Source organism: Balearica regulorum, chromosome 14, assembly GCF_011004875.1.
Source record: "Balearica regulorum gibbericeps isolate bBalReg1 chromosome 14, bBalReg1.pri, whole genome shotgun sequence".
In the NCBI taxonomy this organism is placed as follows: Eukaryota; Metazoa; Chordata; class Aves; order Gruiformes; family Gruidae; genus Balearica; species Balearica regulorum.
Genome location: NC_046197.1, coordinates 15040220 through 15067427, shown reverse-complemented (window position 1 = coordinate 15067427; position 27208 = coordinate 15040220). Strand labels below are relative to the sequence as shown.

Below are 27208 nucleotides of genomic sequence, written 5' to 3'. Positions count from 1 at the left end.
TCTGCCTGCCAGCCCCTGCCTCCCCTGCAGGGGCAGGATGCGGCCATCCTTGCCCTCACTCCCCGGGCTCACTCTGGGGACAGGGTCTGTCCTGGCCCAGTGAGGCTGGGGACCTGCCATGCCAAGGAAAGCAATCACATCACATCCCAGTTTCCTCGTGCCCCTTCCCCAGGCACTGGACCCCCGCAGAGAGCTCTCAGCCCCCCACAGAGGAGGCTTCCCTCCATCCATCCTGCACAGCCTGGCCACATCCCTCCCACTGCCATCCCCTCCCTGCTGGAAACGGGTCCTGCTCGCCTGTGGAAGGATGTCGGGGTGGCACGGGGTGACACCGGGCTGGCCCCAGCCCTGCAAGACTCGGGGGTTTAGTGGTGGGGTGGGGTCCTCGCGCAGGGGGGATTGCCGCGCAGGGGGGATTGCCCTGTAGGCAGCTCAGCTGTGTGTCCCCCCAGTACGTCTCGGCCAGGTACTGGGGAGCTGGGGGGATATTGGATTGCAGCAGACGGGAGAACGTCTGGGCACAGGGTGGCCCAGGCATGGCTCCAAACGGGTGACACCGCAAAGACGTCTCCCGTATCAGCTGCGAAGGCAGCGCTCCCTTAAAGGAACACGGAGCCCCCCAGGGATGTCCGGTTGCCCTTCAGGGATGCAGCCGACCCAGGGTCCTGCCCTGTGCGGTGCCAGGGGGGAATGGAGTGCCACAGGGGGAAGGTGACAATGGGGGAAGGTGCCCAGCTTCCCCGAGGGGACATTCAGCTGCTGGCATGGGAAAGGTGTGAAGATCCCCAGATGTATACATTGCGCTTGGGCTATTTTGGAAAGGGACGGAGCTGATCTTGTGACTGGAGCTGGGGACTGCAAGTCTGGACAGCGGGGTCCTGCCTGAGTGACAGCGACCCACTGTCTGACCTCGGGGAAACCCGAGAGCCACCACTGTGCTGGGGACAGCTCTCACACCCCTTCCCACCTCCCGTCCCGGCTCGATTAATGATGAAAACCAAGTGTTGGTCAGTGACGTAGCTGGGGACAACACAGGGAACCGGGGACGGAGCCCATGCTTGGTGCAAATCCGACCCCCACCCTACCGCATCCCTGTGGTCCCCAAGGCTGTCCTGGAGGTGCACCCCATTTTTTTACAGCTGTGTCTGGGATGGGACCTGCCCAGGCCACCACGGTCCCCCGGGTCCCCAGGCCAGGGAGCAGCAGGCAGACAGAGACGAAGACTTTCTGCAGGCCCCGTCTCCCTTGGCTCGGCAGCCTGAATGCCAGCAATGCCTGCCAAAAATATTTGTGTGGGAGGTGGAAAGTTAACTTTAGTTTTCCTTTTTTCAATGGCGGGGGGGTGGCAGGGTGTGAGAAAGGCAGGCAGGGGGGCTGTGCATCACCCGCCAGCGAGTGGGCAGGGAAAGATAGCTGAGCAAAAGGTCTCCCTGCTGCCAGATTTCAGCACTTTGTGAATTGAAGGATTTATTATTTTTTTTACATTCTTCCCTCCCCTGGCACCATTTTGCAGCTTCTCACAGGGACTCGCTGCTGCTGGGGACCACGAGGTCCTTCCCCGGGGAGGGGGGGGCACGGTGGGCAGCAGCTTGTTGGGGCTGAGCTGGGTGCCGGTGCCTGACTTGAGCATCCCTTGCTCCCTGGTTTGGTTCTGTATCCCTGAAATGGTCCCTGAAATGACACTCACACGCCTTTACAGCCTCACTTTGTGGCTGGGGGTCTGCACAGGTGAGCGGTTGTCACCTCAGCCTGGTCTTGTGAACGTGGCTGGCGATGCTGCTCCTCTTTGCTGGTGCAATGATGCACCCAGGGCATATATACCCATCCCACCTGGCTGGTCTTCTAGCAGACAGGATCAGCCCTGCAGCATTTGCTAGAGATGCACACCACCCAGGAATACTCCCTTCCTCTGCTGCCTGCAGAGCCCAGGAGCCGTGTCCCGGGGGAAAGGCAGCTACTCTGCCGGCAGCTCTTCCCCCGTTCCCCCGCCACGGTGCCAGGCTCAGACTGGCCCCCAGCAAGGCAGCAGATGTGTGACTCTGTATTTTGGCATTGTGGGCGGCCCCATCCCTGCAGCGTGTCCTCAGGGAATGCCGCCGCTGGGATCTCACCAAGGAGGGGTTTGCCCGGGGAACGCCGGGATTGTGGGCGCCCGTCCCCAGGATATGCCCATCTGCAGAAAGCGCTCCCGAAATGGAAGGGGGCGGCTTTGGAAGATGGTTTTCAAGGCAGTACGGGCTCATCCAGAAAACTGTCAAGGCAGCGCTGGTGTAGGATGGGCGGTAGTCATGCTGTCCGAGAAACCTTCTCCCTACGGATGGGGCAAGGGGGTGGGAGCGGGGAGGCGGCACAGCTGCTCTGAGAGGATCTCTGCTGACCTGGGCTGGGCTGGGGCTATTTTTGGCAACTTTCTCTTTGTCCTCATTTGAGATAAGCCAGCTCCCTCCAGCTCCGACAACTTGCCGTGTTTCTAAGGAAAGATGTGGGTGGCTTCCCGCAACTATTGGGGCCCCGAATTATGTAAAGAGCACGGTGAGAATCCTTTTTCAGAGAGAAACATTGACATTTTTCCCCCCAGGATCTCTTTGCAACTCCATGTTGAATAACTGCAGCAGAGCAAGGCAGGAGGAAGGATTTCAGAAAGGGCAGAAGATTTCCTTTGGGCATTCTCAAAAAAATGCAGGCTTGTGTTTGGGAAATGCCCAAGCGACGGCTCGGCAGCAAAGTTTTCACTGGCTGTTTTCAAATCTGCCTTCGTTTCCAAAATAACCTTGCTAAGGACAGGAAAAGTTTTGCAGAGAAGCTGTGTGAGCCCCCGATGAAGCTGCAGGGTGTATTCCTGCTGAAGCCGAACCCACGGCGTTGATCTAGTGGTACATTCTCTTATTTCACTGAAAAATCTTGCATTTTATTTGCAAAACAACGCAGGGAGGGTTTTGGGTTGAGCAGAAACCTCTTTTCCTCCTCGGTTGGCTGTTAGACTGGGAAATCCATCACAGTGAGTGTGCTGCGGGCTCTGTGGGTCCCCCAGCAGCAGCAATGCCCTGGGACACAGCCTTGCAGCGAGCTGGGCTGGGCGATGTTGTGCCGAGCCGCTGCAGAGGACTCATGGCACAGGAATTTCCCCCGTATGCTGTAACCCGTATCCTGCCCCGGGAGCGATGACATCCCCCTCTCCCAGCTGATACCTCGCCTCTCGGCTGTGTCGGTGCGTGCATTCATCATTCAGCAGGATTTATGCTCGGCAGAAGGGAAACGGGTCTGTCTGCGCTTGTCCTGGCTCTGTGTGAGTCACTCAATGGTTAAACACAGTCTTGCTTTGTTAGCTGGATGCTGGGAATTTTGCTTTCTAGCAGGATGGAGGTGGGAGCCAGGGCTCCTGCTAACCCTGAGCGTATCTCTGTCTGCAGGGAATGAGCTTCTTCCCTGAGTGCTCCCACCTCCTGACCAGCAACCGTCCCCCAGCGCTGGCCACAAACGGGGGTCTCTGCGGCCACGTCTGGGCTGCAAAAGCAAAGGGAGCCGGGCACCGTGCTCCAGCCCTGGGCACTGCCCCCCCGGGGTGAGGACGGATGTACGAGGGTGATGGGGTGATGTGAGCGGGGTGCCCCTATCCTTCACTGCCTGATCCCCCCCAGCAGTGCAGTCACCGTGACGGGGGGGGGGACACCCCACCCCACCCCACTCGTCCTGGCTGTGGTCACGCCCCGTGGCTGGGAATGGGTGCACCAGTGAGCACGGCAGCAGTGGGTTACTGGGGCAGGGGCATTTCCAGATGAGCTGTTAGGGAGTGTTTGCATCTCGGGGGGTTCTTCCTCATGGGGAGCGGTGCTGGGGCTGGAACCCAGGCAGGGGATGCTGCTGGTCCGGGAGATGCTCTGCTGGCTGAGGCCAGAGGAAACCAGTGCATGCACAAGCATCCCCAACGCTCCCCCTTCCCTTTGCACAGGTCTTTAGTTGCTGCCCCTCTGCCCACCTGGACAAGAGAAATTTCTGCAAAATCCTCCTCGGCGACGTGTGTCCTCCAGGAAAATCCCTGCAGCTGGGTCTCCAAAAGCTGGGCACTCCTGTGGCGTCGTGCCTGGTCCTCCTGTCTGCAAGAGGAGTAAAGCTGGACTTGCGCCTGGCACGTAGCCATCTTCCCTCTCGGACACTGCCTGTGCTCCGAGGGATGCTTCCCGGGAGGAGCCAGCCCCTTGGCCATGTGGAGCGGGTTTGAAAGGCCGGGGAGTGCCAGCAAAGGAAAGTGGCAAAGATGCTGAAGGCAACACTCCGGCAGCCCTGCCTGCAAACCCAGCCCGGCTGCCCCACACCTGGCGAGGCTGTGCAAAACCCGTGTGCCTGCAGGACGGCTGAGGGGAACACCGAGGGGGACACCGGCTGTTGGCAGGAGAGGGGGAGCAGAGGGGGTCAGAGGTACCATCATCTCCGGGATGCTGCTGCCTCTGAGCTGGTTGAGCAGGAGGGATGGATGGGGCCGCTGGGAGGGAAGGCAAGCGGGAACTGCTGGCAGGAGCCTGGGAGGCTCGATGGGGGTGTGCTGGTTCCCATGTTGGATGGCAGCAGCCTGGCCTCAACGGCTGAGCCCGCAGCCCCCTCAAAATGCCCCGGCTCTGCCACAGAGCTGTCCCCTGCAGCAGCCAGCCCCACGACCGACCCCAGCCAGGAGTGGAAAGTGGTGAAGATCCAACGGGTCCTCATCAACCCTGCCGGTGAGCCGAGGAAAGCGGGTAAGAAAAAACCCCCTTTGGCCACCATCCTGCACCCCGAAAAGCACTGCTGTTGTCCCGGTGCCGAGGCTGCCGCTGCCCGGCACAGCGGTGGGAACGCCTGGCTCTTCTCAGGGCAGGACCTCCAAGGGGTTAGAGGTCCCAGGATCCCAGCTGAGTTGCTGGGACTTTTTTAGCTTGAGATGATCTCTCTGGCCTTAAAAATAAGGAGGAATCTGTGGCTTTTCTCAGGAGGGGGGTGGGAAGGCAGCGGGTGGGTTCCTGTGGTCTCCATGAGCTCGACTGAACCCCGAGTGGGGCACGAGCAGAGTGGGCTTCCCAGCCCTCTCCCTGGCCTGGGGCTCAGAGGAACCCTGCCAAAAGGGGGGTGATCAGGGCCAGCTCCTGGGGTGCTGCCTGGGACAGGGGCACATCTCCCCAGTCGGTTGGGGCAGGGATGGCCAACCATTCTTTATGTGGCTTGGGGCTCTCTCTCTTTCAGCCACTAGTTTAAAAATGAAGCACTTTATTTCAGGCTGGTTGCTTCCTACAATGCTCTCTGCCATCGCCTCGCTTTGCAGCCCTGTTTCACAGCAGTTCCCCCCTGTGACTGTCCCTTCAGCCACAGTGACACAAATACAGGCACATATCTAGGGTTACTGCAGACCTCCCCACCCAGGGGAGATGCTCCTGCCGGATTAGACTCATCCTCTTACAGGCATTGGACCCATTTTTAAACTCTGCTTCCACCCTTCTTTCTATTTTGCTCCTGCCCAGCTGTTATCTCAGCTGCCATGCGGCGCCGGGGCAGGTGTGTCGCTGTCCCCATGGGATGGTGTTATCGGATGCTGTGCTCTGCTCAGAGCCTGGTTTTCCCCAGGATGGGGAGGGCCGGGGCCGGCTGGGGATGCTTGACATGAACCTGGTGTCCAGAATCCATCCCATGCCTTTTTGGGGTGTCAGATGCCTTCAAAACCAATGGCTCCCTGGATGGGAAAGGGCTGGGAAGCTAAGCCAAGCCCTTTGGCTCGCTGCTGCCCCAGCAGCTCCCCTGGCTGTACAGGCGTCGTGTTTCAGGGCTCAGCACACAAACCAGATGGACCCAAATAGTCTTCCCATTCCTCACTCTGCTCTGGGATGGCAGATCCGCACTGGGGAAAGGTCAGGCCTGAATCTGTCCAGGCTCAGCATTTTCCTAACCTGCGCCGCCATCCAGCACTTTTGCTGCCAGCCTGGAATTTTAAAGTAACTCAACAGGTTTGTTGGAAAGAGTTTGTCTGTCCCGTTTCCTCCCCCTCCAAGTGAGATCACCACCAGCCGCTGCCTGCAGGACCCGTCAGACTTTCCAGAGCCTCCGGGCAGGATGTCGCTGAGGGTCCTGAGCGCCGGCGGCAGCGCCGTGACCTTGCGAAAACCCTGCAGGTTTGTGAAGGAGAGGTTTGGTTCAGAGCCGGGATGGCAGCAGAGGAGGGAGGGAGGGGCAGGTCCCCGCGCAGGTGGCATCGGGGCTGCCTCTGCAGCAGGGTGTTTGCAAGAGCATCCCCGGGAGTTGTTGGGGATTTCCTCTTCTTCCTCTTAGCTGCCTGGGGGTACAGGAACCCCCACCCCACGCAGCTCCTGCAAGAGAAAGGGGAGCATCCATCCGTACCCAAAATTGTGCAGGGGTGGCCCTGTGAGCTGGGAGCAAAGCCCCTGCGAGCAGTGTGGACTCACCCAGGCGGGTCCCGGGTGCCCCTTTGGTCCCCATCCAGCAGCCCAAGGCCAGGCTGGGTGCTCCCAAATATCCGGCACAGCGGCCCGGGCTGGTTGGCACCTCTTGGGGCAGGCTGGGGAGTGCAGGAGCCCCAGGTAGAGGCAGCGGCTGGGAGACGCAGGAGGCAGGACTGGTTTCTCTGTCTGCTGTGCAAATAAACGGAAGGTTTCACTCCCTGGGGGCTGCCGAGCCAGCACCAGTCTCCCTCAAAAACCAGAAAAGCACAAAAAAGCAAAGAGGGGCAGGAAGAAAGGAAATTAGAAAGGCAAAAAATAAGGCCAAGAGCTCATCCTGTGGTGTGGACAGGCGCAGGAAGGGGGTGAGGCTGGTCCCATCCGCAGCCGTGCCCGGGAGCTCTGCAGCCCCAGTGGGAGTAGGGTGGTGAGGTGGGAGGTGATGCTGGCTCTCCAGGAATCATCTCGCCCAGGGCTGTGCTCTCCCCATCACTGGGAGCAGACCACCCCTGGCAGAGGGCTTTCGGTGCTCTTCCCAGGGGGTCCCCAGGGCAGTGACACCGGTGCTGGATTCTTGCCCTGCTCCAAATGTCCCGACTCTGTAGGCACTGGGGGAGCCGACAGCAAGGGGAGGCCCTGCTTCCCCGCCAGCATCTGAAACGTAAGGCACCGCAGGTCCCCAGCAGTGCTGGGAAGAGGGAAAGGGGGTGAGGGCTGGGGTAGGGGGGTGCACAGGGCTGGGTCAGGGGGATGTGCGCGGCAGGGATAAGGGGGATGCACTGGGCGGGGTAAGGGGGATGCTCCAGGATGGGATAAGGGGATGCGCAGGGCCGGGTAAGGGGATGCCCCGGCTGCTCTCACCCGGGCAGCGGGCTCAGGGCAGACCCAGCCGGGACGGGAAGCGGCGGGGAGGAGCCGCCGGGGGCAGCCGGGGCGGCGGGGCGGCTGCCGGTGCCGCCGGGGAGCGGGACCCGTCCCGTCCGGTCGGTCGGGCGGGGCGGGCAGGGGCAGGGCAGGCGGGACCAGCCACCCCCCGGCCCCGGCCCCCGCCCGCCGCCCCCCCCGGGCCCGCTCCGAGGGCGGAGCTGCCGCAACTTTCCTGCCCGCCGCCTCCTCCCCGGTGCAGTCGGGCTGCGAGGGGCGGCGGCGGCACCGGCACCGCGGGTAGGGCCGGGGCTGGGGAGGCGGCGGCTGCCCCGGGCGGGGCTGCGGGGCCGGGGGGGCCGGGGCAGGGACTGGGGAGTCAGGGGGGTGCGAGTGCAGAAGCAGGGCGGGGGGGGGGGGGGGGGTCGGAGCGCAGAGGGGGGTGGCGGGGGGGGGGGGGTGCTGGGATCTGGGGATGTCCGGAGGTGCCGGGGGCTGGCAGTGCACGGCGGGGTGCTGGGGGTACACAGGGCGTCCGGGGATGCATGGGGGTCCGGGAGTGCACGCCCGGAACGCCCCGTGGGGCGCCGATGGTGGGCGAGGGGCCGGCGAGTGGAGCCGCACGCAGTCCGGAGCAGGCGAGGGCTGAGCCGGGTTTCTCTCTACAGAAATTGGCCGGGCGGGTGTCGGTTCCGGGGCTCGGGGCATGGGACGCACAGCGGGGGGACGTGGGGGGACGTGGAGGTCCCCCCCCCCGGGGCTCGGCAGGGTCAAACCTCCCAGCTCTGCAGAGCGTCTTCCCAGGCGATGTCCCCTGTCCCCCCCCCGGCAGGGACGTGATCTCCCCTGGCCGTGCCACCCCGCACTGGAGACACAAGGTCTGTCCCTCCAGCTTGGCAGCCAGCGGGATGGATCCCTTACGGGTTGTGCAAGGGACAGGCGAAGGCCCAGTTTCGTTCCGCTCCCCTCCCCACTTTGTCCATCCGACGGGGACAAGCCGAGCCAGATGACCTTCTCTTGCTAGGCCAGCGCCTCTGGCTCATGGCACCAGCCCCGGCAGGGCTGTCTCCGGGGTCCCGGCAGCCCAGGATGTGTCGCGGCGAGGCTGAGCACCGGCGGGCACAGCGGGGCTGGGACTCACTTGCCAGGTGGGATGGGGTCCCTGTGGTACCCGGCCGTGGGATGGGCTGGCTCTGCTGCGCTACAGGCAGATGGATGGCGGGGCAGCCTGGAGGAGGTCTGCCCGGCTCCAGCCTGCTTTTGCAAAGCTTAAAAGCTTAATTTTGGTTGACTGGGGAAAGGTGCTGCCACCACTTTTGCAGCAGCAGCAGCCTCCTCTTCCCCAGTGCAAATGCGTGCAGGGCTGGGGTTGCTCGCTGCATCCCCTCGGCTTGGAGTGGCCCAGGGATGCAGGGCTGGGGCAGGGGCAGCCAGCCCCCAGTAAAATTTAACATCCCCCCAGCCCCTTGTCCTCCTCCTCCCGGGTGGGAGATGGGTGTCCCAGGGCTTGTTGCTTGGAGACTGCGAGGCCATTTTCTACAGGATTTGGGTGCTGAGAGCCGGGCAAGGCAGGGGCACGGCTGCGAGCCGGAAGGAGCGCGGGGGAACAAACAGCTCCAAATCCAGCAAAGCCCTTGCGAACAGAGCGCAGGGGAAACTTGCAAGCGCATCGAATTTTCTCGCTGTGCCAGATTTTGTCACTGGCAAAGGCACTCGTGAGGAGAGGCCCAGCACGGTGCACCCTGCCAGGCAGGCAAGGTTACTCCCACCACGGCACCCACCGCTTGAGCCGGGGCTTTTCAGGTCTGGGGTATAGGAGGGTTGAAAGCTGGGAACGAGACAGAAAACAGTCGTATTTTTATCCATATGTTTGAATCGTATCTGTTTCTAGCTAGTCTGTGCTACCCTCCTGTTTTCCTAGCAGCAGATTATTTGGGATGATTCTGGGAGCTGGAGGGAAGCACTGACTTAAATGTGTGCGAATTGTTAGTGCACATTGCAAAAAATCCTGCACAGCTGTAGTTGGGGCAAAAGGCCAGCTGGCTTCTCTGCCAAGAAACCTGCTTACATTTCCTCGGTGTCCAAAGACCTCAATGTTTGGGTGAAAACACCGGATCCCCCTCCCCAGCACCACCTGGCTGTAGATGTGCTTTCGGGTTCATGGCAGGGAGGTGGCATGGCAGCGGTGTGTGTCCCTCTGGAGAGATGGAGTTTCTCTTGGTTTAATTCTGGGTTTTGCCAGTGGGATTTTGCCAGCAAGAGGTACACTTTGGGTTGACTTGCCGCAGCCCAAGAAATTGTCATAAAGGGGAAAAAGCACCTGCACATTACAGGTGGCGGCTGCTGTCCTGTGCGAAGGTGGATTTGGGGTTTCTGGTCCATGCTCTGACTGGCCCTGGACAACCCTTGGGCTGACGGGTGGCCTGGTGGGCCATCCTGAGCATCCTCCTACGAGCTGGCCAAGGTGGGCTGCAGCATTGGGATGGCTGAGCATCCAGACCAGGAGCAGGCTAGGGATAGATTTTGGAGTCATGGCCAGCCTTGAGTCCAAGACTTCACATGGCCTGTTGCATCCCGCCAGCCCCACCAGGACCCTGGTACCTGTTGGCTTCTCCGTACAAGGACTTCTCACCACCACGTCTGGTGCTCACGGCCACCCACACCTGCAAGGTGACAGCTTCCAAGTTGCTGTTTTTCTTCTTGTGCCATCCCGGCCACGTCAAGACCAACAACTTCCACTGAATCTGTTGGCTTAGAGAGCCCTGGGGTATCTCCCCTCCCTACAGTTTGGGGCCAAATCCTCGTCTTATTCCAGCTCTTGGAGTCCATGTCAGGGCAGGGCGGGCCACAAGCAGGGTCTGATACATCCTTTGCCATCATTTGGGGTCGGATGGTGACTCCAGCCTTTGCTGGCTGGACTTCAGACACTCTGCAGTAGTGCTGCACAGGGGGACCCATCCTTTGCATGGAAAGCTGAGCTGGAAGGAATTTTTTTTACCCATCTGGCCAGGAGGGAAGAGCAACAAAAATGCCTTTCATCACCCTTGTCATCCTTGCTCTGGAGAAGAGAGCACAGTACATGCTGCGGGAAGGATGACTGACAGCTCAGTACGAAGCTGTTAAGCCCAGCACTTGGGGGATGTTGCTGGAAGTCACCCCTGGAGCAACGGGAAACCTACAGAGCAAGTGCCTATATAAATATATAGATAGAGATCTACAGGCTCTCCTGGCTGGAGCTGAAGTGCATTGCAGCACTCAGGGGCTGGCTGTTCCCATGTGTCGGGAGTCCAGCGATCCTGTGGGGCACAGGGAGCATCTCCTTCCCCTGCATCCCTGGACCGCAGGGCTGGGGGCTACGGGGGACCCCCCAACGCAGGGATGCGGCACTGGAGAAGACTGGCGGGGCTGGATTCATTGTTCTTGGAAGAAGCCAGGACATTTGGAGAGGAGAGACGTTTCCTTCCTGAAGGGCAGTGTGATGGTAAGCCGGTGCGTAGCGTGGGAAGGAAGGAAGAGTGGAAGTGTGAGAAGAGCCGGTCACCCTTCGGATTTTGGACTGGACTCCTGTTAATGGGCGGAAGCCGGTTTCCAGTGCTGTGTGAGCCGCGGGCGCCCTTGGCTGCACATAGTTTTGCTTTCACCTCCTCCCCACACGGCTCAGGCTGCCTTCGGCCCCACGCCTCTCCTCCTCTTCCTCCTCCCCAGCACCTGGACATTTCCAGCGCATTGAGCTCCCTCCCACCTGCCTGGGGCTGGGGGGGGAAAGCACCCAGCCAGAGCCCACCCGAGGCTCTCTGGTTGGCAGGGGATGGTGAGGAAGGATGAAGGGATGTTCCTTGCAGCTGGGAGGGGAGCGAGGGGTGCAGAACCTGCCCCAGTGATGGGGGTCCCTTCGGGCACCACGGCAGATGGCTAAAGGCTGTCGCGCCAGGTCGAATAACCACATCCTGCGGCTCAGAGAGGAAGGGAGGAGGGAGGGAGGTGGTCCCTGCCCTTTGGCTGAGGACGGGATGTCACCCCGGGTTGAGCGGTGATGAGCCACATTTGCAGCGGTGCCTGCAGAGCTGGGTTGCAGGGCTGAAGGGTCCGTCCGTCCGTCCGTCCGTCCGTCCATCCGCTGGGCTGTGTGCGGCTGTGCGATCAGGGCGGTGTACAGAGTTGTTCTCAGCAATTTCCTCTGGCCTGCCGGAGGCTGGTGCTCTCCATCTGTGCGATAAAAATTGGACATGAAGAGCAATTATTACCCCTCCCCATCCCCACTAGTATCCTGAGGGATTCATTTCCAGCGGGCTGGGGTGGAGCAGCCTGGGAATGGTGGGTATCAGGTGAGCAAGCACAGAAGGGCTGCTGGAATCGCATAGGGGATGGAGGTCAGCAAGGCAATGCTGAGTATGGATGCCATGAGGGGGATTTCGGGGGGGGGGGTCCCACCCTGCAGCACCCCGTGGCCCGGAGGGATGCCTGTACTGGGGTGGCAGCAAGGGATGGGGATACCTGGGGGCAAAATCCTGGGCGACAAATCCCGGCGCTGGTCCTGGCTACGCGGGAGTGTATCCGGCAGCTAGTCCAAGCAGGAACAGGCTGGCCAAGAGCTGAGTCATCCCTCCAGCGTGGAGGAGATCCCCCAAGGCCCCTCGGTTGCTGTTAAAAGGCAGTAGCAAGAGCGAGAGGCTGTGAAATGGCTCCACCGAGAGCTCTGCTTCTTAGGCGGCCTCGGCCTCCGAGGAAGTGGGGATGCTCGATTTGGAGCATGAATTTCACAGACATCTGGAGCCTGTGGCTTATTTCTCAATGGCTCCTTGGCCGTATTTCTCCTCTGTTTCGGAGATAAAGGCGGTGAGGGTGACCCCATGGAGCGGGGGCTGCGGTGCTGGCCGCCCTCCAGCCAGCCCGGCCGGAGGAAATCACAGCCCCGCTCTGTGCCACTGCCAAAGCAAATAGAAATGGGGTGTTAAACAATGCCGGGCACTAACCAGGGGAGATGTTGGCCACCAGCATCACTGCTGTGGGCAGGCTCCTCGTCTCCAGGAGAGTTTCCACTGGCATCTCTGCCTCCTCTCCCCTGTGCCCAGCCAAAATCCTCCCGTCAGGCAGCCTGAAGGCTTCATCCACCCTCCTCCTCCTCCTCCTCCTCTCCAGCCCGTCCAGGAAGGCAGGACCACCCTGCGTGCCTTGGTGGTGCTGGGGCCAGGGCAGGAACTTGCTGGGTGCTGAAGGGAGGCAGGAGGGCGGAAGGGTGAGGAAGAGGAGATGCCCAGCTTGCAGCAGCCCTCCTGCTTCACCGTGGGCTCGCTGGAAGGATTTGGCTTAGTCATTCATCCCTTCCCTCGCTGGTAGGCTGAGCCACTGCTGAAAATATCCTGGAAGGCTCCCAAGCGGCACAGAAGGCAAGAAAATGAGAAACACATGAAGGAAGGGAAGAAGGGAAGGGATGGGAAGGGAAGGGGAGTGGGCACTGGCGGTTCCTGGAGGAGTGGGGCTTGGAGCGGGCGGTCCTGGCCACCCACCTCCCTGCTGGGGCCAGAGCAGGGACACCCCCATCCCAGCCATCCTGGCAACACCTTTGGGGAGGGGGCTGCACCTTTGGTGGGTGCTGGGGTGATGCTGATGCTCTGCACCAGTGTCTGTCCCCAAGCAGCGGCTTCGGCGGGGCCGGAGGATGCTGCCCTACCCGTGGGCGCTTCAGGGCGAGTTCATAGGAAATTGCTCACCCCAAGAAAATGCGTTCCCAGGAGCTCCACATCCTTTTGCCTGGTGCCCTGACCTTTTGGCCAGCACACGAGAAGCCCAGCGACACTCCGGCCACTCGCTGCGGGGCTTTCGCCGAGGTTTTAGCACTTCACTTTTAGCACTTGCGTAGGCTCCCAAGGCATGAGGTTGGTGCCTTGCTGCAGGCTGTGTCTGTGTCCGGCGGGTCGGGATCTGCACAGCGTCTGTCAGCTGCTGCCATCTCGTGTTGCTCCATAAATCAGTCCCCAGATGGGGCTGGCCTTGCCATGAGGTTATGGCGGGCTGGCATCTCCCACTGACGCTGGGTTTGCTTTCCTGCTCGCTCAGGGCTGAGCGTGCCGGGATTTGAGGCGAGGGGCCGGGGAACACGCGCTGGCCCCTTCCCTGCCCGCTGCCTGTTCGAGCCCGGGGCCAAAACCATGTGAGCTGCAACCTGAGACCTGCCGAAGCCCTTGGAGAAATTCCTTTCCCATACGGTCACTGCGGTGGGAGCACTGAGCCCAGCCAAAATATGGGGCGGGATGGGAGGAAAAGTCCTGAGTGGCCCTGGGTGTCTCCGGGGCTTTACTGTCTGTCCCCCCGCATGCAGAACTGCGGCTCATCATCTCGGCGGGGGCTGCGCTGGGTACCCATCACCCCTGGACTGCAATATTCCCCCTGTGTACCCCAGCCCCGGAGCATCCCTCCTGCCTTCCCTCAGCTGCCGGGAAGGGGTTTGGGATGCCGAGGGATACCTGGAGGAAGGGCTGCGGCTGAGATCCCACGTCCCCGCTGAGCCCCCCCTAACCCCCCTCTCCCCTCTGCCCAGGTCTCTCCCGCAGCGCTAGCCTCTCCGAGAAGGAGCTGAAGGAGGCGAAGGCGCAGAGCCAGAGGATCGCGGCGCAGCTCACCACGGCACCCAGCCCCAGCTCCAAGGGCGTCCTGCTCTTCAACCGTCGCAAGCAGCGTGTCGACGGGCTCGCTGGGGCCGGGCATGGCAGAGGGCTACCGCTGAGCCCCGCGCCCCGGCCTCGGCAAGCAGCCATGGAGGAGGGTGAGGGGCAGAGGATGAAGCTGGAGCCCAACCAGCCTGACAACCCGGGAGAGGTGCTGCAGGCGAACGCCTCCCCGTGCCGAGAGCCGCCTGCCGAAGCCCAGCAGGTCCCGCTTAGCGTCTACCTGAAGGAGAACATGTCATCGGCCACCACCAACGGCGTGCAGGAGCAGGTGGCTAGCAGGATGGAGAGCGGGGTGGGGGGGCTCAGGAATGCGGGAGCCCCTGTGGGGCTGAGCACGGCAGCTCTCGCTCTGCCACAGAGCCCCGAGGAGGGGAAGAACGGTGAGGTGCCCGGCGAGGTGCCCAGCGCGCCAGCAGGGACGGCCACGGGGACGGCATCCCCGGCCAGCCGGGAGCAGAACGGGGCGCGGGGCCGGCAGTACTACGAGGTCCATCTCACCCTGGCCAAGCCCAAGCCCGTGAAGAACCGGACGGCCAGACCCTTTGGCACCCAGACATCCCCCGCCAGTGGCCAGCCCACAGAGGGAGCCCCCGCTGCCGAGCTGCCCCCGCCACCCACCTATGCGGAGACCCTGAGCAGCCCCCCACCTCTCACCCGCGTCCGCTCGCCCCCCGCCTACTCGGCCCTGTACCCCTCCCAGGAGCAGAAGATGCTGCCAGGTGCCCCCCTGAGCTGTGGGGCGAGCGGACCGAACCCCCTGCCCAAAACAGGGATCCTAGAGGAGTCGGCTGCTCGGAGAGCCGGCAAAAAGTCCATGTTCACCTTCGTCGAGAAGCCAAAGCTGGGCCCCAACCCCGATCTGCTGGACCTGGTCCAGAGCGCGGACAGCAGGAAGAAGCAGAAGGAGCAGGGGGAGCCTGGTGCTGAGGACGAGCCCTTCGCCCTTGGGGCTGAAGCTGCCAACTTTGTCCCCAACAGCGTGGCCAGGGGCGGGCAGCACCTCCCGCCACCAGCTGACGATGCTCCAGCGTGGTCCTCCTGCCTCAAGTCCCCCACCATCCAGCCCAAGCCGAAGCCACAGCCCAGCCACAACCTCAGTGAAGCGAGAGGGAAGGGGGCCGAGCTCTTCGCCCGCCGGCAGTCCAGGATGGAGAAGTTCATCATTGAGGCTCCCTCCCAGCCTGAGCTGCTGCGGTCCCCATCGCCCACCATGTCCCTGCCTCCCTCCTGGAAGTATGATGCCAATGCTTGCCTGTCACCCATGGTCTCCAGACACCCCTCCAAGAGTCCCTCCAGGCCCTCCAAAACCCCTCCGGCATCTCTGTATGGTGGCAACTTGATGGAGAACGAGGTCTCCCAGAAGGAGCTAGAGATGTCCAAGCACCAGCCCTACCAGCTCCAGTCTTCGCTCTTCATCCTCTCCCCATCCAAGGGGCCAGCAAGGTCCATGCCCCGGGAGATGCCTCCACCCAGACCCTCTCTTCCTGATGCCTACCCCTACCCCCACCCCCAGCAAACCTCCTGCCCGACCTCTCCGTTGCCTCCTTCCCCTGTTTGGCATCCCCCCGCTGTGCCCGGCGCCGGCCAGACCACCTCCAGCCCCCTCCCCAGCGCTGCTGGGGCTCTGCCCCTGACCCATGGCAACCGTGCCAGTGCTGGAGCCGAGGTGCTGCTGGCCTCCCCGTGCCGCCTGCTGCCGCCCCGAGCAAAGGGGGGCTTCCAGGCGCCCCGGCCCTCCTACTCCACCAGGAACGCCGGCATCGAGCCGCAGGTGTGGAAACCTTCTTTTTACTACAAGTAGTGGTGGTGGAGAGAAAATCACGGGGGTTTTAGGCTTCCCTCCGCCAGCTGAGTCCTCCCTAACTGCTCATGGGTATGCCAAAAGCTGACCCAACCACACAAAAAGGGGGAAAAAAGAAAAGGAAATAGAAAAAAGAAGTAGCTGAGAGGCTGCAGTGCCAGGACTGTGGGTGAGACGGGCACTGCCGAGCCCCCGGTGTAATGGAAGCCGAGGGGTCCAAGGAAGGCGGCAGAAGTTCAGGGCATAGAGCCCGCGGGATCCCAAAGAGCTGTCAGGAGTCTGCCCATCCCACGGGGCTGCCGGCGCTTTCTCTCTTCTCTCACCTGGAAACTGTATGGAGCATGGCATCTCTGGCTCCCTCTTTTCCTCACCTCCTGCCTTTCCGGCTCTTGCAGCTGGCAGCTGCCGGCTCTGCCCGCTCACCTGCAAGCCCCTCTGTCCTGCCGGCTCCTATCGGCCTCCTACCAAAGCAAACCTGGAGGGGACACATCGCCTTTCCGCCGCACTGTGCCTGCTCCTGTCTCTTTTGCTGGTCCTTCAGCATCTGTCCTCGTTTGCTTCCACACCACAGAGGAGAGCCACATCCCCGGGGGAATGGCAGAGCCCCACGGTGCCGGGGACACTGCAGGGTCCCTGTCCCTCCCTGCGCTCCGTGCCGGAGCTGGGGATGGGCAGCGGTGCTTGGCACGGCCGGGAGCAAGGGATGTGCCGGGTGGAGGAAGGCAGGTGAGGGCAGGGCCAGCTGGGCGATGCTCAGCCTGATGCTTGTGGTCCAGCCATGCCTCAGCCCATCCCTCGCTCCTGCTGCTCTCCCTGCAGTAATGAGTTGCCTTTCGACTGTGCTTTTATTTCTCCTGCGTTTTCCTTTTTTTCCCTCTTTCTGAATACACTCTCTGCGCTGTCAGACCTGGCTCTTCTCTTTCCTGCCGGCGTGGGAGCAGCTGCCGGGTGATGGACCCCCGGGGCAGCAGGGGCGGGGGGGGTGTCTCCATGCATCACCCAGAGAGAGGCTTTAGGAAGCTGCAGGTAGTGAGAGGTCCTGGGTCATATTTTGGGCAAGGATGGTTAATTGCAGGCTCAGCCTGCCCAAGCCTCCTTTGCTGGCGAGGGAGTGCAGAGACAAATGCATTTTTGGGGAGTCCTTGCAGGGGGTGCAATGCACAAGGATGCATCCCCAGTTCCCATGGGACTGAGCCAGCACCAATCCTGCCCCCATCCCTCTGCTCTGTCCCCTTCATCACCCTGAGCAGTGCCAGCACTAACCCGCTCTCTGTCCCCCTCCAGGAAAGGCGGCCGTCCCTCCCTGCCTCACCCACCTGGACACCCCGGCCAGCGTGGCGCCCGGGCAGCCTGGACGGCTGGGCCAGCCCGGCCTCGGTGCCTGAGCTGGATGAGGGACCCCCCATGTCCCCTCCGTGGAGTGAGCGGTCCCTGTCCCCGCTGCGGCAGGATGCCAACCCCCGGGCCAGCCGGCAGATGCAAGCACGGCTCGCCAGGAACATCATCAACGCTGCCCGGAGGAAAAGCTCCTCTCCCAAAGCCGTGGGGCCGGAGGGCTCCCGGCCCTTCACCCCCATCCCTGCCGGCCCCCCCAGCCTGCCCCAGTCCCCCCGGCTGGTGCGGGCAGAGGGCTCCAGAGCCCCGGCACTGCAGGCCGCCAGCAGTGTGCTGGGGAGCCTGGGCAGCCCCTCGTCCACCCACAAAAGCCCCCTGCGATCGCCCAGGGCGGATGGCCCCCGATTTTGTCCCTCCCCTGGGATGCCCCGAGCCACCTGGCCAGAGGGTCACCGACTCCTGCTGCCACCCGGGATGTCCTCCTGCCCTGTCCCCGGGCTATCCCCCTGCCCCAAGAGCCCCCTGCCATCCCCCGTGGTGGGTGGGCGGTCCCCGGCCAAGCGCTGCACCTCCCGGTCCCCGACGGACTCGGACGTCTCCCTCGACTCTGAAGACTCGGGAGCCAAGAGCCCGGGCATCCACAGCTTCAACCTCTGCCCCCGGGGCTGGACCGGCAGCCTGCGGCTGAAGCCAGGGGGGCTGCCCTCGGGGGCCCCCTGCACCTCCTAGACGAGCCAGCCCCAGCTAGGGTCACCCTCTCCCTGGCCCCGCCAGCCTGGGCAATGCCACCCGCTGACCCCCCCCACTAGGAACACCCCAACCCTGGAGGCTGCAGTCCCCAAAAATTGGCATCCCTGCTCCCCAGTGGGGCTGCCGCGGCCCCTCGGCGTGCCGGTGGGGTCAAGTGCCTCCCGCCTGCCCGCCATGCCACAGCCCCCGCTCTATTTTTACCACCCTAACCTTTCGGGGCAGGACTGCCTGGTCAGCAGGCAGAGCAGGCAGAGCAGGCAGAGCAGGCAGAGCAGGCAGCAGGGGGGAGCCAGCCCCCGACACAGCCCTTTCCCTCCACAGCCCCCCACAACGGAGCAGGGATGGGGACAGGCCCAGTGGTCCCCTGCGAGCCCCCTGTCCCCAGCGCCGGGGGGTCCCAGACGCCGGCACCCCACAGCTCTGCTTTCCCGGGCGGCACGGCCGGTGCTGCCTGTGGGGTCACCGCACAGCTGGCAGGGGAGGGCAGTGCCGAGTGGGTGCCGCGGCCGGGGCATCCTCTCCCAGCCTCTCCCAGCTTCCAGATCTGGCTGCTTTCAACTGAAACCAGATTTGGGGGAGAAAGAGTTAATCTTTTATTCCAGCCCCCAGTCCCCCAGGTTTTCGTTGCCTTCTTTTTTACTTTTGATCCTTTCTCAAAGAAATTCCCCCAAATCCTTCCCCAGTGACCAAAAAGAGCCAAAGTTATTTATTGCCACATCAAGGGGACCATTTACAGGTGCCCTCCCATCCTGCCCAGGCAAACTCGAGGGACAGCCCCATCTTGTCCCCTGTCGCTGTCTCCATCCCCAGGATCACCCCATCCCTGTCCCCACCCCTGCGGGATGGAGGGACACAGGGGGACCGGCGAGTGCTGTGGCATCTGGGGATGGTGGGTGGATGTGGGGGAATGGGGGGTGGGTGAAGGAAGCGGTACAGGTTGCAGAGGGTTTGAAGGAGGTGTTGGTGCAGGAGGCAATGCTGAGAGTGTCTCGGGGACAGGCTGGTGTCCCCATGGGGAGCTGCTCAGGGCCAGCACCCTGCAAGGGGCTGGGGGGGCAGGCAGATGCCCCCCGAGTGCAGCAATGTCAGAGAGAAGCTCAGGGGGGCGATGGGGAGAAGAGGGCATCAGGGTGGACACAGTTACGTGGCAGAGCCTGGGGAGAGCAGTGGGCGCTGAGGAGGGCAACGGGTCCCCAGAGCACTTGTCCCCACCCAGGGGTGAGTGGGAGCAGTCGGGGTTCCAGGAGATGCTGTGGCGGTGGTGCAGCCGCCCGCCCAGGGCACACAGCCTTGGTGCTGGTAAGACCAGCACGGAGAAAGGAGGATGTGCTGGGGCTGCTGGGGCTCTGGCACATTCCCCATTCAGGGAGCCCTTGTCACCCCTTCCCTTTCCCCAGGACACACCATTGCAGCCAGCACATCCCTGTTCCCCAGGGTCCCCCTGCCCTGCAGCCTGCCCTTCCCAGCACACAGCCCCCTCCTTGCTCACCAGCCACCACGACCCGCCTTCGCCACACAGTTGTATACCCAGCTCAGAAATAAACTGCCGTTATCCCACCCAGCCTGGCCTGCCTGGCTCCGATCTGTCCCCAGGGCGGCCTGGGCACACGTGGCACATTGCCACCTCCTGCTGCACAGCCACCATCCCGGTCGCCAAGGGTCAGTCCTGCTCTGTGCTGGGGTGATGGTGTCCTGATCCTCAAGGATCAGCCCTGCTCTGTGCCAGGGTGATGGTGTCCTGATCCCCAGGGATCAGTCCTGCTCTGTGCCAGGGTGATGGTGTCCTGATCCCCAGGGATCAGTCCTGCTCTGTGCCGGGGTGATGGTGTCCTGATCCCCAGGGATCAGTCCTGCTCTGTGCCGGGATGACAGCATCCCAGTCCCCAAGGGTCAGCCCTGCTCCGCCCCCTTTCTCAGCCAGAAATAACTGCTGTCCCGCGGCCGGACCTTGGCATCTGGGCTGGAGCCCAGCACGGGTCGGGGCGAGCGGCAGGGAGCTTGGGGGTGCTGTGGAGGGCCAGCCAGGGCCACCGAGTGCTGGTGGCCACAGTTTGGCTTCAGCTTCGTCCCCAGTTCAGCCTGTGAGCATCTTCAGTCCCCGGCGTCTGGAGCATCCCCTGGACAGGTAGGGGAGGTGAGGTCCCATGCTGGGGTCAGCAGGTAGGTGGGTGCACGGGGCTTGGGGACATCCCATCCCTGGCGGTGGGGACTTCGCCACTGTGGGGGTCAAGGTATGGTCTTCCCAGAGGGTGATCGAGGAAGGACGGGGCGCAGGTCCCAGGCTCTCTGTGCAGATGGTTAATGTGGAACTCAGAGCTGGCAGGGAGCTGCGTGCCAGGCACCCACGGCCCTGCGGGGACCCCCTGCTCTCCAGGGCTCTTAGGAGAAGCTGCACAGCATCAGCCCGAGCTGAGGGATACCAGGTGCACCAAACAGGGCTGAACCACCACCCCATTTCTCAGACTTGCTGACCCGAATAGCCCAGCAGCACAGGAGGACGCTGCTGTGGGTGGGCACCCCGGGGGGCTCAGAGTGGTCTCCAGCTGCCTCCCCATGAAAGAGCAACGCAGCCCAGCAACCCCATGCCCTGTCTCGGCACTGGCTGGGCTCCCCAGCAGCGTCAGGGTTGCGGCTCCGGCACCCTCGGGGCCAGTGGCTGAAAATAGCTCTGCTAAGTCGGAGGTGTTGGGGGGGGGCGGGCAGCCAGGGCCCCTGCTCGCCTGGCAGGCTGTGGGTGCTGCTCTGAGGGGGCTCAGGACACAAAGACACTGGGTTGCTGTGGGCAAGGACAGAGCTGGGGATGTTTTCTGCCCTAAAGAAAGGCAGAGAGGAAAGTTGACAAGCAGGGGCTGAGGGGTGGAATGCTTTGGACATTTCCCTACATCTGTTGAAGGGAATGGAGAGTAGTGTGGGGATGATGCTGGCCAGGGGAGATGTTCGGGGATGATGCTGGCCAGGGGAGATGCTCAGCCAAAGCCTGGCCTCTCCCTGTGGCACGGCTGGGGCTGACATGTGCCTGTGCTTAGTGTCACCCCAGGGCTGCCTCTCTCTTCCAGCCAGGAAGTATCCGTCCCCTTCCCACAGAGCTGCCCCTGGAGTGTGGCAGCAAGTGATGACCATCATGAGACCGGGTCCTGAAGATGGTAAGGGGGGGCCGGAGGTGCCGGCAGTCCCAGGGCAGTGCTGCCCCCCTGCCTAGGGGCCAGACCCAGCTCTGGTTGAGGCCACTGGCCCCACGCCCCAGAGCCTCTGTGCCTGCTTTCTTGGGCCTCTCTTGCACTACAGCCCCAAGGGGCAGCAATTGCATGTCAAAGGATGGAGGGTCCATGCATGGGGGCAGGAGAGGCTGCTCGAGCCTCTGGAGCTGAGATAACTCCCCGACAATTCCCCACACGGAGCAAACAGCAGGTCCCGGCACAGAAGCATGGCTGAGCTGTGCGACAGGGACCCCGGTGCTGGGTGCGGTGGTACCCAGTGTTGCAGCAGCCTCAGCTGTGGCCGTGCTCTCCCCCCAGCCTCCCCAGCACCCCAGCTGGACCTGGGCAAGAAGGTGAGCACGCCACAGGACCTGATGATCGAGGAGCTCTCCCTGCGGAACAACCGCGGCTCCCAGCTCTTCCAGCAGCGCCAGAAGCGGATGCAGCGCTTCGTCTTTGAGCATCCCAGCGGCTACAGGGAGGTGGGTCTGTGGCTCATCCCCCAGCTCTGAGCGGGACAGCCCTTCCCCAGCTCTCGCAGCCTTTGCAGGGAAGCGATTCCTTGTGGGGCTGGGGGCGTCACAGTGGGGCAGCTGTGCTCAGCTGCCCACTACACTGAGATGAAGGGAGAGCAGAGATGGCTTGGTGGGCTGAGCATGGACACGGGCAAGCATCAGGTTCAGCATCCGCCAAAGAGCAAGGGTGCCGGTCCCCCTCTGCACCCACTAACCCTTCTCCTCACCTCCCGCAGCTCCCAGGGCCGGGGGCAGGTGGGTCACACCACACCGAGAAAGGTGACCCAGAGGGAACGGCGAACGAGTGGACGGTGAGTAGGCGGAGAAAGCTCTGAGGTGCTTTCAACAGCATCCCGAGTCCTGACCGGGGCAGGGATTGCTCCCCACACCTGCTGACTCTCCCCTCTGCAGGCAGGGCAGGACGCTGAGGGCCAGCAGAGTTATCACTCCGAGCTCCACGTGGCAGCATCGCCCCAGGGCAGCCCCCCCGAAGTGCCCAAGAAGACAGAGAAAGTTTTGCAGATGAGCAAAATCCTCAACCCTGACGCCCTGGCCCCCGGTAAATGCCACCTCCACCCCAAAGCCTACACCGCTGTAACCTCAGTAATGTGGGGCACCTCGAGCTGCTGCCTGACAAGGGGTCCTCCCCAAAACCCTCCCCCAGAGTTTGTATATATATAAATATACAACATATATTTATGATATATATATATGTAATCCTGCCCCCCAGCAGCAGGTCCTCTGTGGCCGTGCGAAGGCAGGGCTGTTCCCAGCCTCCCCTCCCCTGCTCGGGACGTTGCCCCAGCCCGGCTGCAGCCGCAGCAGCCCATGCCGTCTCTCCCCCATGCAGGATACTCAGGCCCCCTCAAAGAAATCCCCCCGGAAAAGTTCAATGTTACCGCCATCCCCAAGGGCTACCGCTCCCCGTGGCAAGAGCTCCTTGGTGACAAGGACAACGCTGTGCACGGCGAGAACCAGCAACCCATGAGACCCACTCTATGGGATTTCAAAAGCTTCAACAGGTAAACACTGGCCGAGGAGCAGGCACCACCAGCCTGTCCATCCCTTGGCCAAACCCTTCAGCCTCAAGAAGCACCTACCATCCTGCCAGGGAAACATGATGGTCCATACACCACAGGGAAGCAGCAAGGGCTCAGGTTGCTCCTTTCCTGTTCAGGAGCTCCTCGGTGGGTCCTCTGCAAAGGTCCCTGCCTCCAGCTCCTCCCCAGATCTCCACCACTGGCTTATGCAGCCTTAAGCAGTTTGATCTCACCAGGTAACCCCAGGAATGACATTTGGGAGGACTAATTCTCGTGCACATGGTCCTGGAGTAGGAATTGCTGCTCTTCCCAGCTGACTTCAGCTCTGGGCCAGGTGGAGGAATGGCAGAGACAGTGCCAAGTCCCTCTCCTAATTTCCTTAAGGTATCCAAGCAGCTGCTGGAAGCAGTGGGGGTATAAGGTTAATCTTCCCACAAGGTGCTAAGAGGTCACCAGATTCCTTCCAAACACTTGATCAAGATTGAAGTCTCAATTGGGCAATTTCTGGTGGTTCAGCCTGGCGAGCTCTGTGCCCTGTGGCTGCTTCCAACAGAGCCTGGCTGCTGTGCCTCCTTGCACCTCCAAATCACACTGGGGTCGAGGTTGGGACCCTGGAGCAGAGACTGACAAGGGAAATCTCCTTTCTGGAAAGACGCTCGGTGGGTATCCAGGACGTGGAGGTCTGGTGGTAGCAAAGTACCAGCAGCCCAAGGTAGAACGAGCTGAACTTTTAAGCTGAACATCCCAGCGAATCTGCAAACTCAGGTCCTGGCTCTCCTCCTCACTGAAATCCTCTTTGATGAGGATGAAAGTATGTTAGCCTCAGTGGCCTGGCCAAAGCCACCTTCCAGTAGGCAAGCTCCCACTGGAGCTCCCTACCAGGACACAGCACAGCTTTGCTGTGGGGCCCGGCGCGGTGCACAGCACAAGGCTGCTGCACGCTCAGCCCTCCTGAGTTTCCTCTTCTGCACCAGTAAAAGCATGGCAGTGCACTGGTTTGCACTGGAGTGGAGCTGGGGGAGATGAGGTTAACAGAAGGGACAAGAACCCAGGGCAGCCACAGGCAAGAGGGGAGAAGCAAAGGGGCTGCGTTAGCTACGTCCTCAGGGTCTCCTTCCCAGTCACTCAGCCATCCGGAGCTTTCCTGGAGCGGTAACATGCGAGGAGGTGCCGTAGGGGGAGAACAAGGAGCTGCTGCAGACACTTGGCTCTTTTCTTCCAACATTTAGCCATGTTCCTGCCTCAGTATTTATTTATGAACAGGGACTGAAGCAAGGGCATGTTTCTGAATAATGCTCTACCCCGTACCATTTCTCCCCTCTCACATGCTGTCTTTCTATTTAAAGTCTTGAACTGTTATTTAATACAGATGGATGCTAATTTAACACCAAGCCTCTCGCCACCTCCTCTAATTCTTCACTGAGGCATGAAGATTCAGAGAGCCAATCTGCTTTTAACTGGGCTTTTCATGATCTTCCAAGCTGTTGGCTTTCAAATCACTTCTCAGTTCACTAAATACCAAACTGCAGAAAAACAAGTTTTTTGGAACAAACCAGCTAGCGAGAGGCCAGTGGTCTTGCCTAAAGCTAGGTGAATCCCAGCACAGCTCACATGGGTCACGGGGCAAGGGCAAATTCACCACCTCAACAGCAATTGCATTAAAGCAGACTGATTTCTTCCCAACTTTAAACATTCAGGCTGTGATGCAAAGACCTTTGGCCACCTTGCTAAGGTGTGCTGCCTTAAGAGAGAGTGAAAACCAAGCTTTGAAAAGGACTGTCGTTTCCCAAAAGGGAAAAAGTTTCTGGAACAAACCTCTCATTTATCTTCTCCCCGCCTTATTTCTCCCTAGGACACTGTTGCAAAACAGTGCCACGTTACTCATGTTCGAGCAGCGCTTCCCAAAGCAAACATTGCCAGCTATGCCTCATTGATAGCTCAGCCTCCATGTGCTCCTTCCAAAACCAACATTCTTGGCTTTTTGGGGGCTGGCACTCTCTTCCCCGGTCCCTTTCCACATTTCTCCAGGAAGGGATGACAGCTCTTGCCCCCGCACTGCTCCTCCTGTTAGTCATAGTTCAAGAGAAGCTGTCCCAAAAGGCAGATTGGAGCCAGGGCCGGGAGAAAGACATTTGCCTGCACATGTGCTGGAGCAATCAGGAGGCAGCACTATCAGCCTCGGCCCTCTGCAGAACGCATTAGCTGCGGACCAGTCACTTTCTAAAGACCAGGAGGTTTGTCACCGTCACCTGCTCTCTTCATCTAACCCCTTTCATGAGCAAAATATCTCTACTGCTGTTGGTGGAGCCCCTCAAGAGACTACAGCAAAGGTAGCAACACGCTTCCTCCCTGCCCTGCGCAGCCCCTGCTGCTCAGGCACCAAACCCTACTCTGCAGGCCTGCCAAAGCTCGAGCTGAGGTTGGCTCTGTACAAGAGAAGCACCTCGCTGGGCTGGCAGAGACTCTAACGGTGTCCTGGGGAGGAAGAGGAGGGTTGTCATTTGCTACAGGTATTGCCGAGTTGCTGCTGGGCTCAGAGTAGTAAATCCAGACCTGCTTTTTCCACCACCTTTACAACATGCACAACATGACGTGCTAAATCCGCTTTTTCTTGTGCCGCAGGACCCCCACCCCATTTGACAGAGCACTGGTCAGCGACCTGTTCCCTGTGCCTGCCATGGAGCTGGAGAACCTGAGCGCTCTGGAGGTGATTTCCCACAGACGTAACTTCAACAGAGTGCCACAAGGGTGGGTGCGGATTCTACCAGAGAGCGACGAGCTGTAGGATGTGCATACCCTTCCCCATCGCCACGGCTGCTTTTCTCGCTAGTCTCAAATGTACTTCGCACGGTAGGGGAGAAGGGAATAAGTATTCTTCGTGAAAGCTAAGCTAGCGGTCTCGGGTCGTCATCCTCTTCAACAGGATTTGAACAGCTCAAGTCTGGGACCATTCTGAATTCTCCTCGTACCAGCCATTATCACATGGGCATTTAGTGCTAAGCTAACGGCCAAGTTCTCATCGTTAATGCAAGCAGATCCCTGTAAGCTCCCGTACAAAACAGCCTGTCCTCTTCCCTGCCTCATGGAAAACGGCAGGACTGCCAACTGCAACACACCAAGCTGTCTCGCTGCTTCTTCACCGACACGCAAGACCTGCTCCAACAGCTGGTGCCTTTGCAGATAAATTCCACCTTCAGGACAACTCTGCATCTGTCATTCCGGTCGGGACAGAGAGAGGAGGAGGAGGTAGTTGAAGAACACCAGCAAAACAAGCTACCGGAGGCATCAGGATGTTAAAAGTAGTTACCTTGGGCTTGGCTGGAGAACAAAAACAAATGAGGAACCGGCCATCTGCCTGTTCACCAACACACGTACAGCGCAGCCGGGGTAGGTGGGACGGGAACGCTGGGAGTTGGAAACTTGCGCCCCATTTTCCGCAAGCGACTGGCTAGCACTTGGCAGCTGATGTTTTCCCCTTCCTACTGCTATTTGCATGCCTTGCTTAAACATCTAAGCCCTTTGACTGACTTATGCCAGATTCACTTCATATAGTTGGTCCGTAAGGACCAGGCCCCGCCTGGACCAGCTGCACCCCAAAATTGCACCAGCCTGAAGATCCTGCCAGGGTGTTCTGGTTACTTCAACACCAGTGGGAAGGAAAAGCAGTGGAGCCATGGCTTGAGCAAGCGCAGGCTCCTCCGCGAATGTGAAAATCAGCAGGGAGGGTTCAACTGCACAAATGTTTTTAGCGGTGACACACGGTAGGACACGCAGCTAACAACAGTCTATAGGACAGTCATCAGAACAGCTGGAAACCCCGCTAACAAAAAATCTCTAACTTAATACAGGCTATCTACAACTGCTTTTGTCAGGTTCTTAACATTACCCTTATTTAATCTTGCAAAAGCAGGAGCATCAGGATAAAAGTTTCTTTTTCCATCACCGTGGTTAAACCAGGCAAGTAAATTTTGTGGTAAAAACGCAGTTAACAGCTGCCTGACTTCTGAAGTGTATTTGCAATGCTGCGCAGCCAGATGTGCAGAGCAAATCCCGCACAGGGATTCTGCTGCCACAACACACCGTTCAGGCAGGAAACCGTCATTGCTCTGTTCTTCCCACAGAAGCAGGAGGGGACAAGGAAATAGAAAGAAAAAAGGTCTGTTCCTTAAACATTAAGAATTTATGATGCTCAACTGCTGTCCTGTTCCAAGCCCATCTCTCCTCCTTTGTCCATCAGCTGGAGAACCTGTGTACCCAGCTGGAAACAATAAATAAATTGCAATGATGTAAAGCCTGCTTGCATTGGAGATCTGTCTGCACAGCGCTCGTGGGCCCTGACCACTGCGACTCAGAGCCAGAGCAGTGGCAAACGCTGCAGCCCTCCCCAATCCACCGGCAGACCTCTGCCTGTCCTCTGATGCTGCCCTGGGATGGCTCTTACCTAACAAAGGCTAAACTAATTACCTGTGCCCAAAGTCTAGCCCTTTCCCCAGAGAAAGCCACCCTGCCTGCCAGCCGTGCCCTGGCTATGCCACCCCCAACAGCCTGGCAGGGCTGGCAGCATCGGTGGGACCCCATGGCATGGCACAGGGACAGCACATGGAGCTCATATTGCACACACT

The 27208-nt window shown here is 60.7% G+C and overlaps 2 protein-coding genes across 3 annotated transcripts; both read left to right on the top strand.

Moving 5' to 3' along the window:
* Positions 1 to 4240: 4240 nt before the first annotated feature.
* SYNPO (synaptopodin) lies at positions 4241 to 19395 on the top strand. 2 transcript variants are annotated; one of them, XM_075766792.1, is made up of 3 exons: positions 4241 to 4730; positions 13819 to 15719; positions 17034 to 19395. In XM_075766792.1, exons 1-3 carry the CDS (start codon positions 4256 to 4258, stop codon positions 17811 to 17813), a joined length of 3156 nt encoding a protein of 1051 aa, XP_075622907.1. In that variant the 5' UTR covers positions 4241 to 4255; the 3' UTR covers positions 17814 to 19395. The 2 variants fall into 2 exon arrangements, with proteins under 2 accessions (XP_075622907.1, XP_075622908.1); XM_075766793.1 differs by lacking the exon at positions 4241 to 4730 and adding an exon at positions 9084 to 10761.
* A 581-nt stretch (positions 19396 to 19976) lies between these two features.
* MYOZ3 (myozenin 3) lies at positions 19977 to 26877 on the top strand. The gene is made up of 6 exons (XM_075766794.1): positions 19977 to 20977; positions 21350 to 21513; positions 21783 to 21857; positions 21958 to 22105; positions 22397 to 22568; positions 25209 to 26877. Exons 1-6 carry the CDS (start codon positions 20797 to 20799, stop codon positions 25369 to 25371), a joined length of 903 nt encoding a protein of 300 aa, XP_075622909.1. The 5' UTR covers positions 19977 to 20796; the 3' UTR covers positions 25372 to 26877.
* Positions 26878 to 27208: the final 331 nt, after the last annotated feature.

What these genes read in the sequence shown, in the direction of transcription:
- SYNPO (XM_075766792.1), top strand. Translation starts at nt 4,256, where the DNA reads ATGCTGAAGGCAACACTCCGGCAGCCCTGCCTGCAAACCCAGCCCGGC. An exon ending in CGGTGAGCCGAGGAAAGCGG is followed by an intron (nt 4,731 to 13,818) that starts GTAAGAAAAAAC and finishes CCCTCTGCCCAG; the next exon opens with GTCTCTCCCGCAGCGCTAGC. An exon ending in ACGCCGGCATCGAGCCGCAG is followed by an intron (nt 15,720 to 17,033) that starts GTGTGGAAACCT and finishes GTCCCCCTCCAG; the next exon opens with GAAAGGCGGCCGTCCCTCCC.
- MYOZ3 (XM_075766794.1), top strand. Translation starts at nt 20,797, where the DNA reads ATGCTCAGCCAAAGCCTGGCCTCTCCCTGTGGCACGGCTGGGGCTGAC. An exon ending in GAACGGCGAACGAGTGGACG is followed by an intron (nt 21,858 to 21,957) that starts GTGAGTAGGCGG and finishes TCCCCTCTGCAG; the next exon opens with GCAGGGCAGGACGCTGAGGG. An exon ending in CCCTGACGCCCTGGCCCCCG is followed by an intron (nt 22,106 to 22,396) that starts GTAAATGCCACC and finishes TCCCCCATGCAG; the next exon opens with GATACTCAGGCCCCCTCAAA.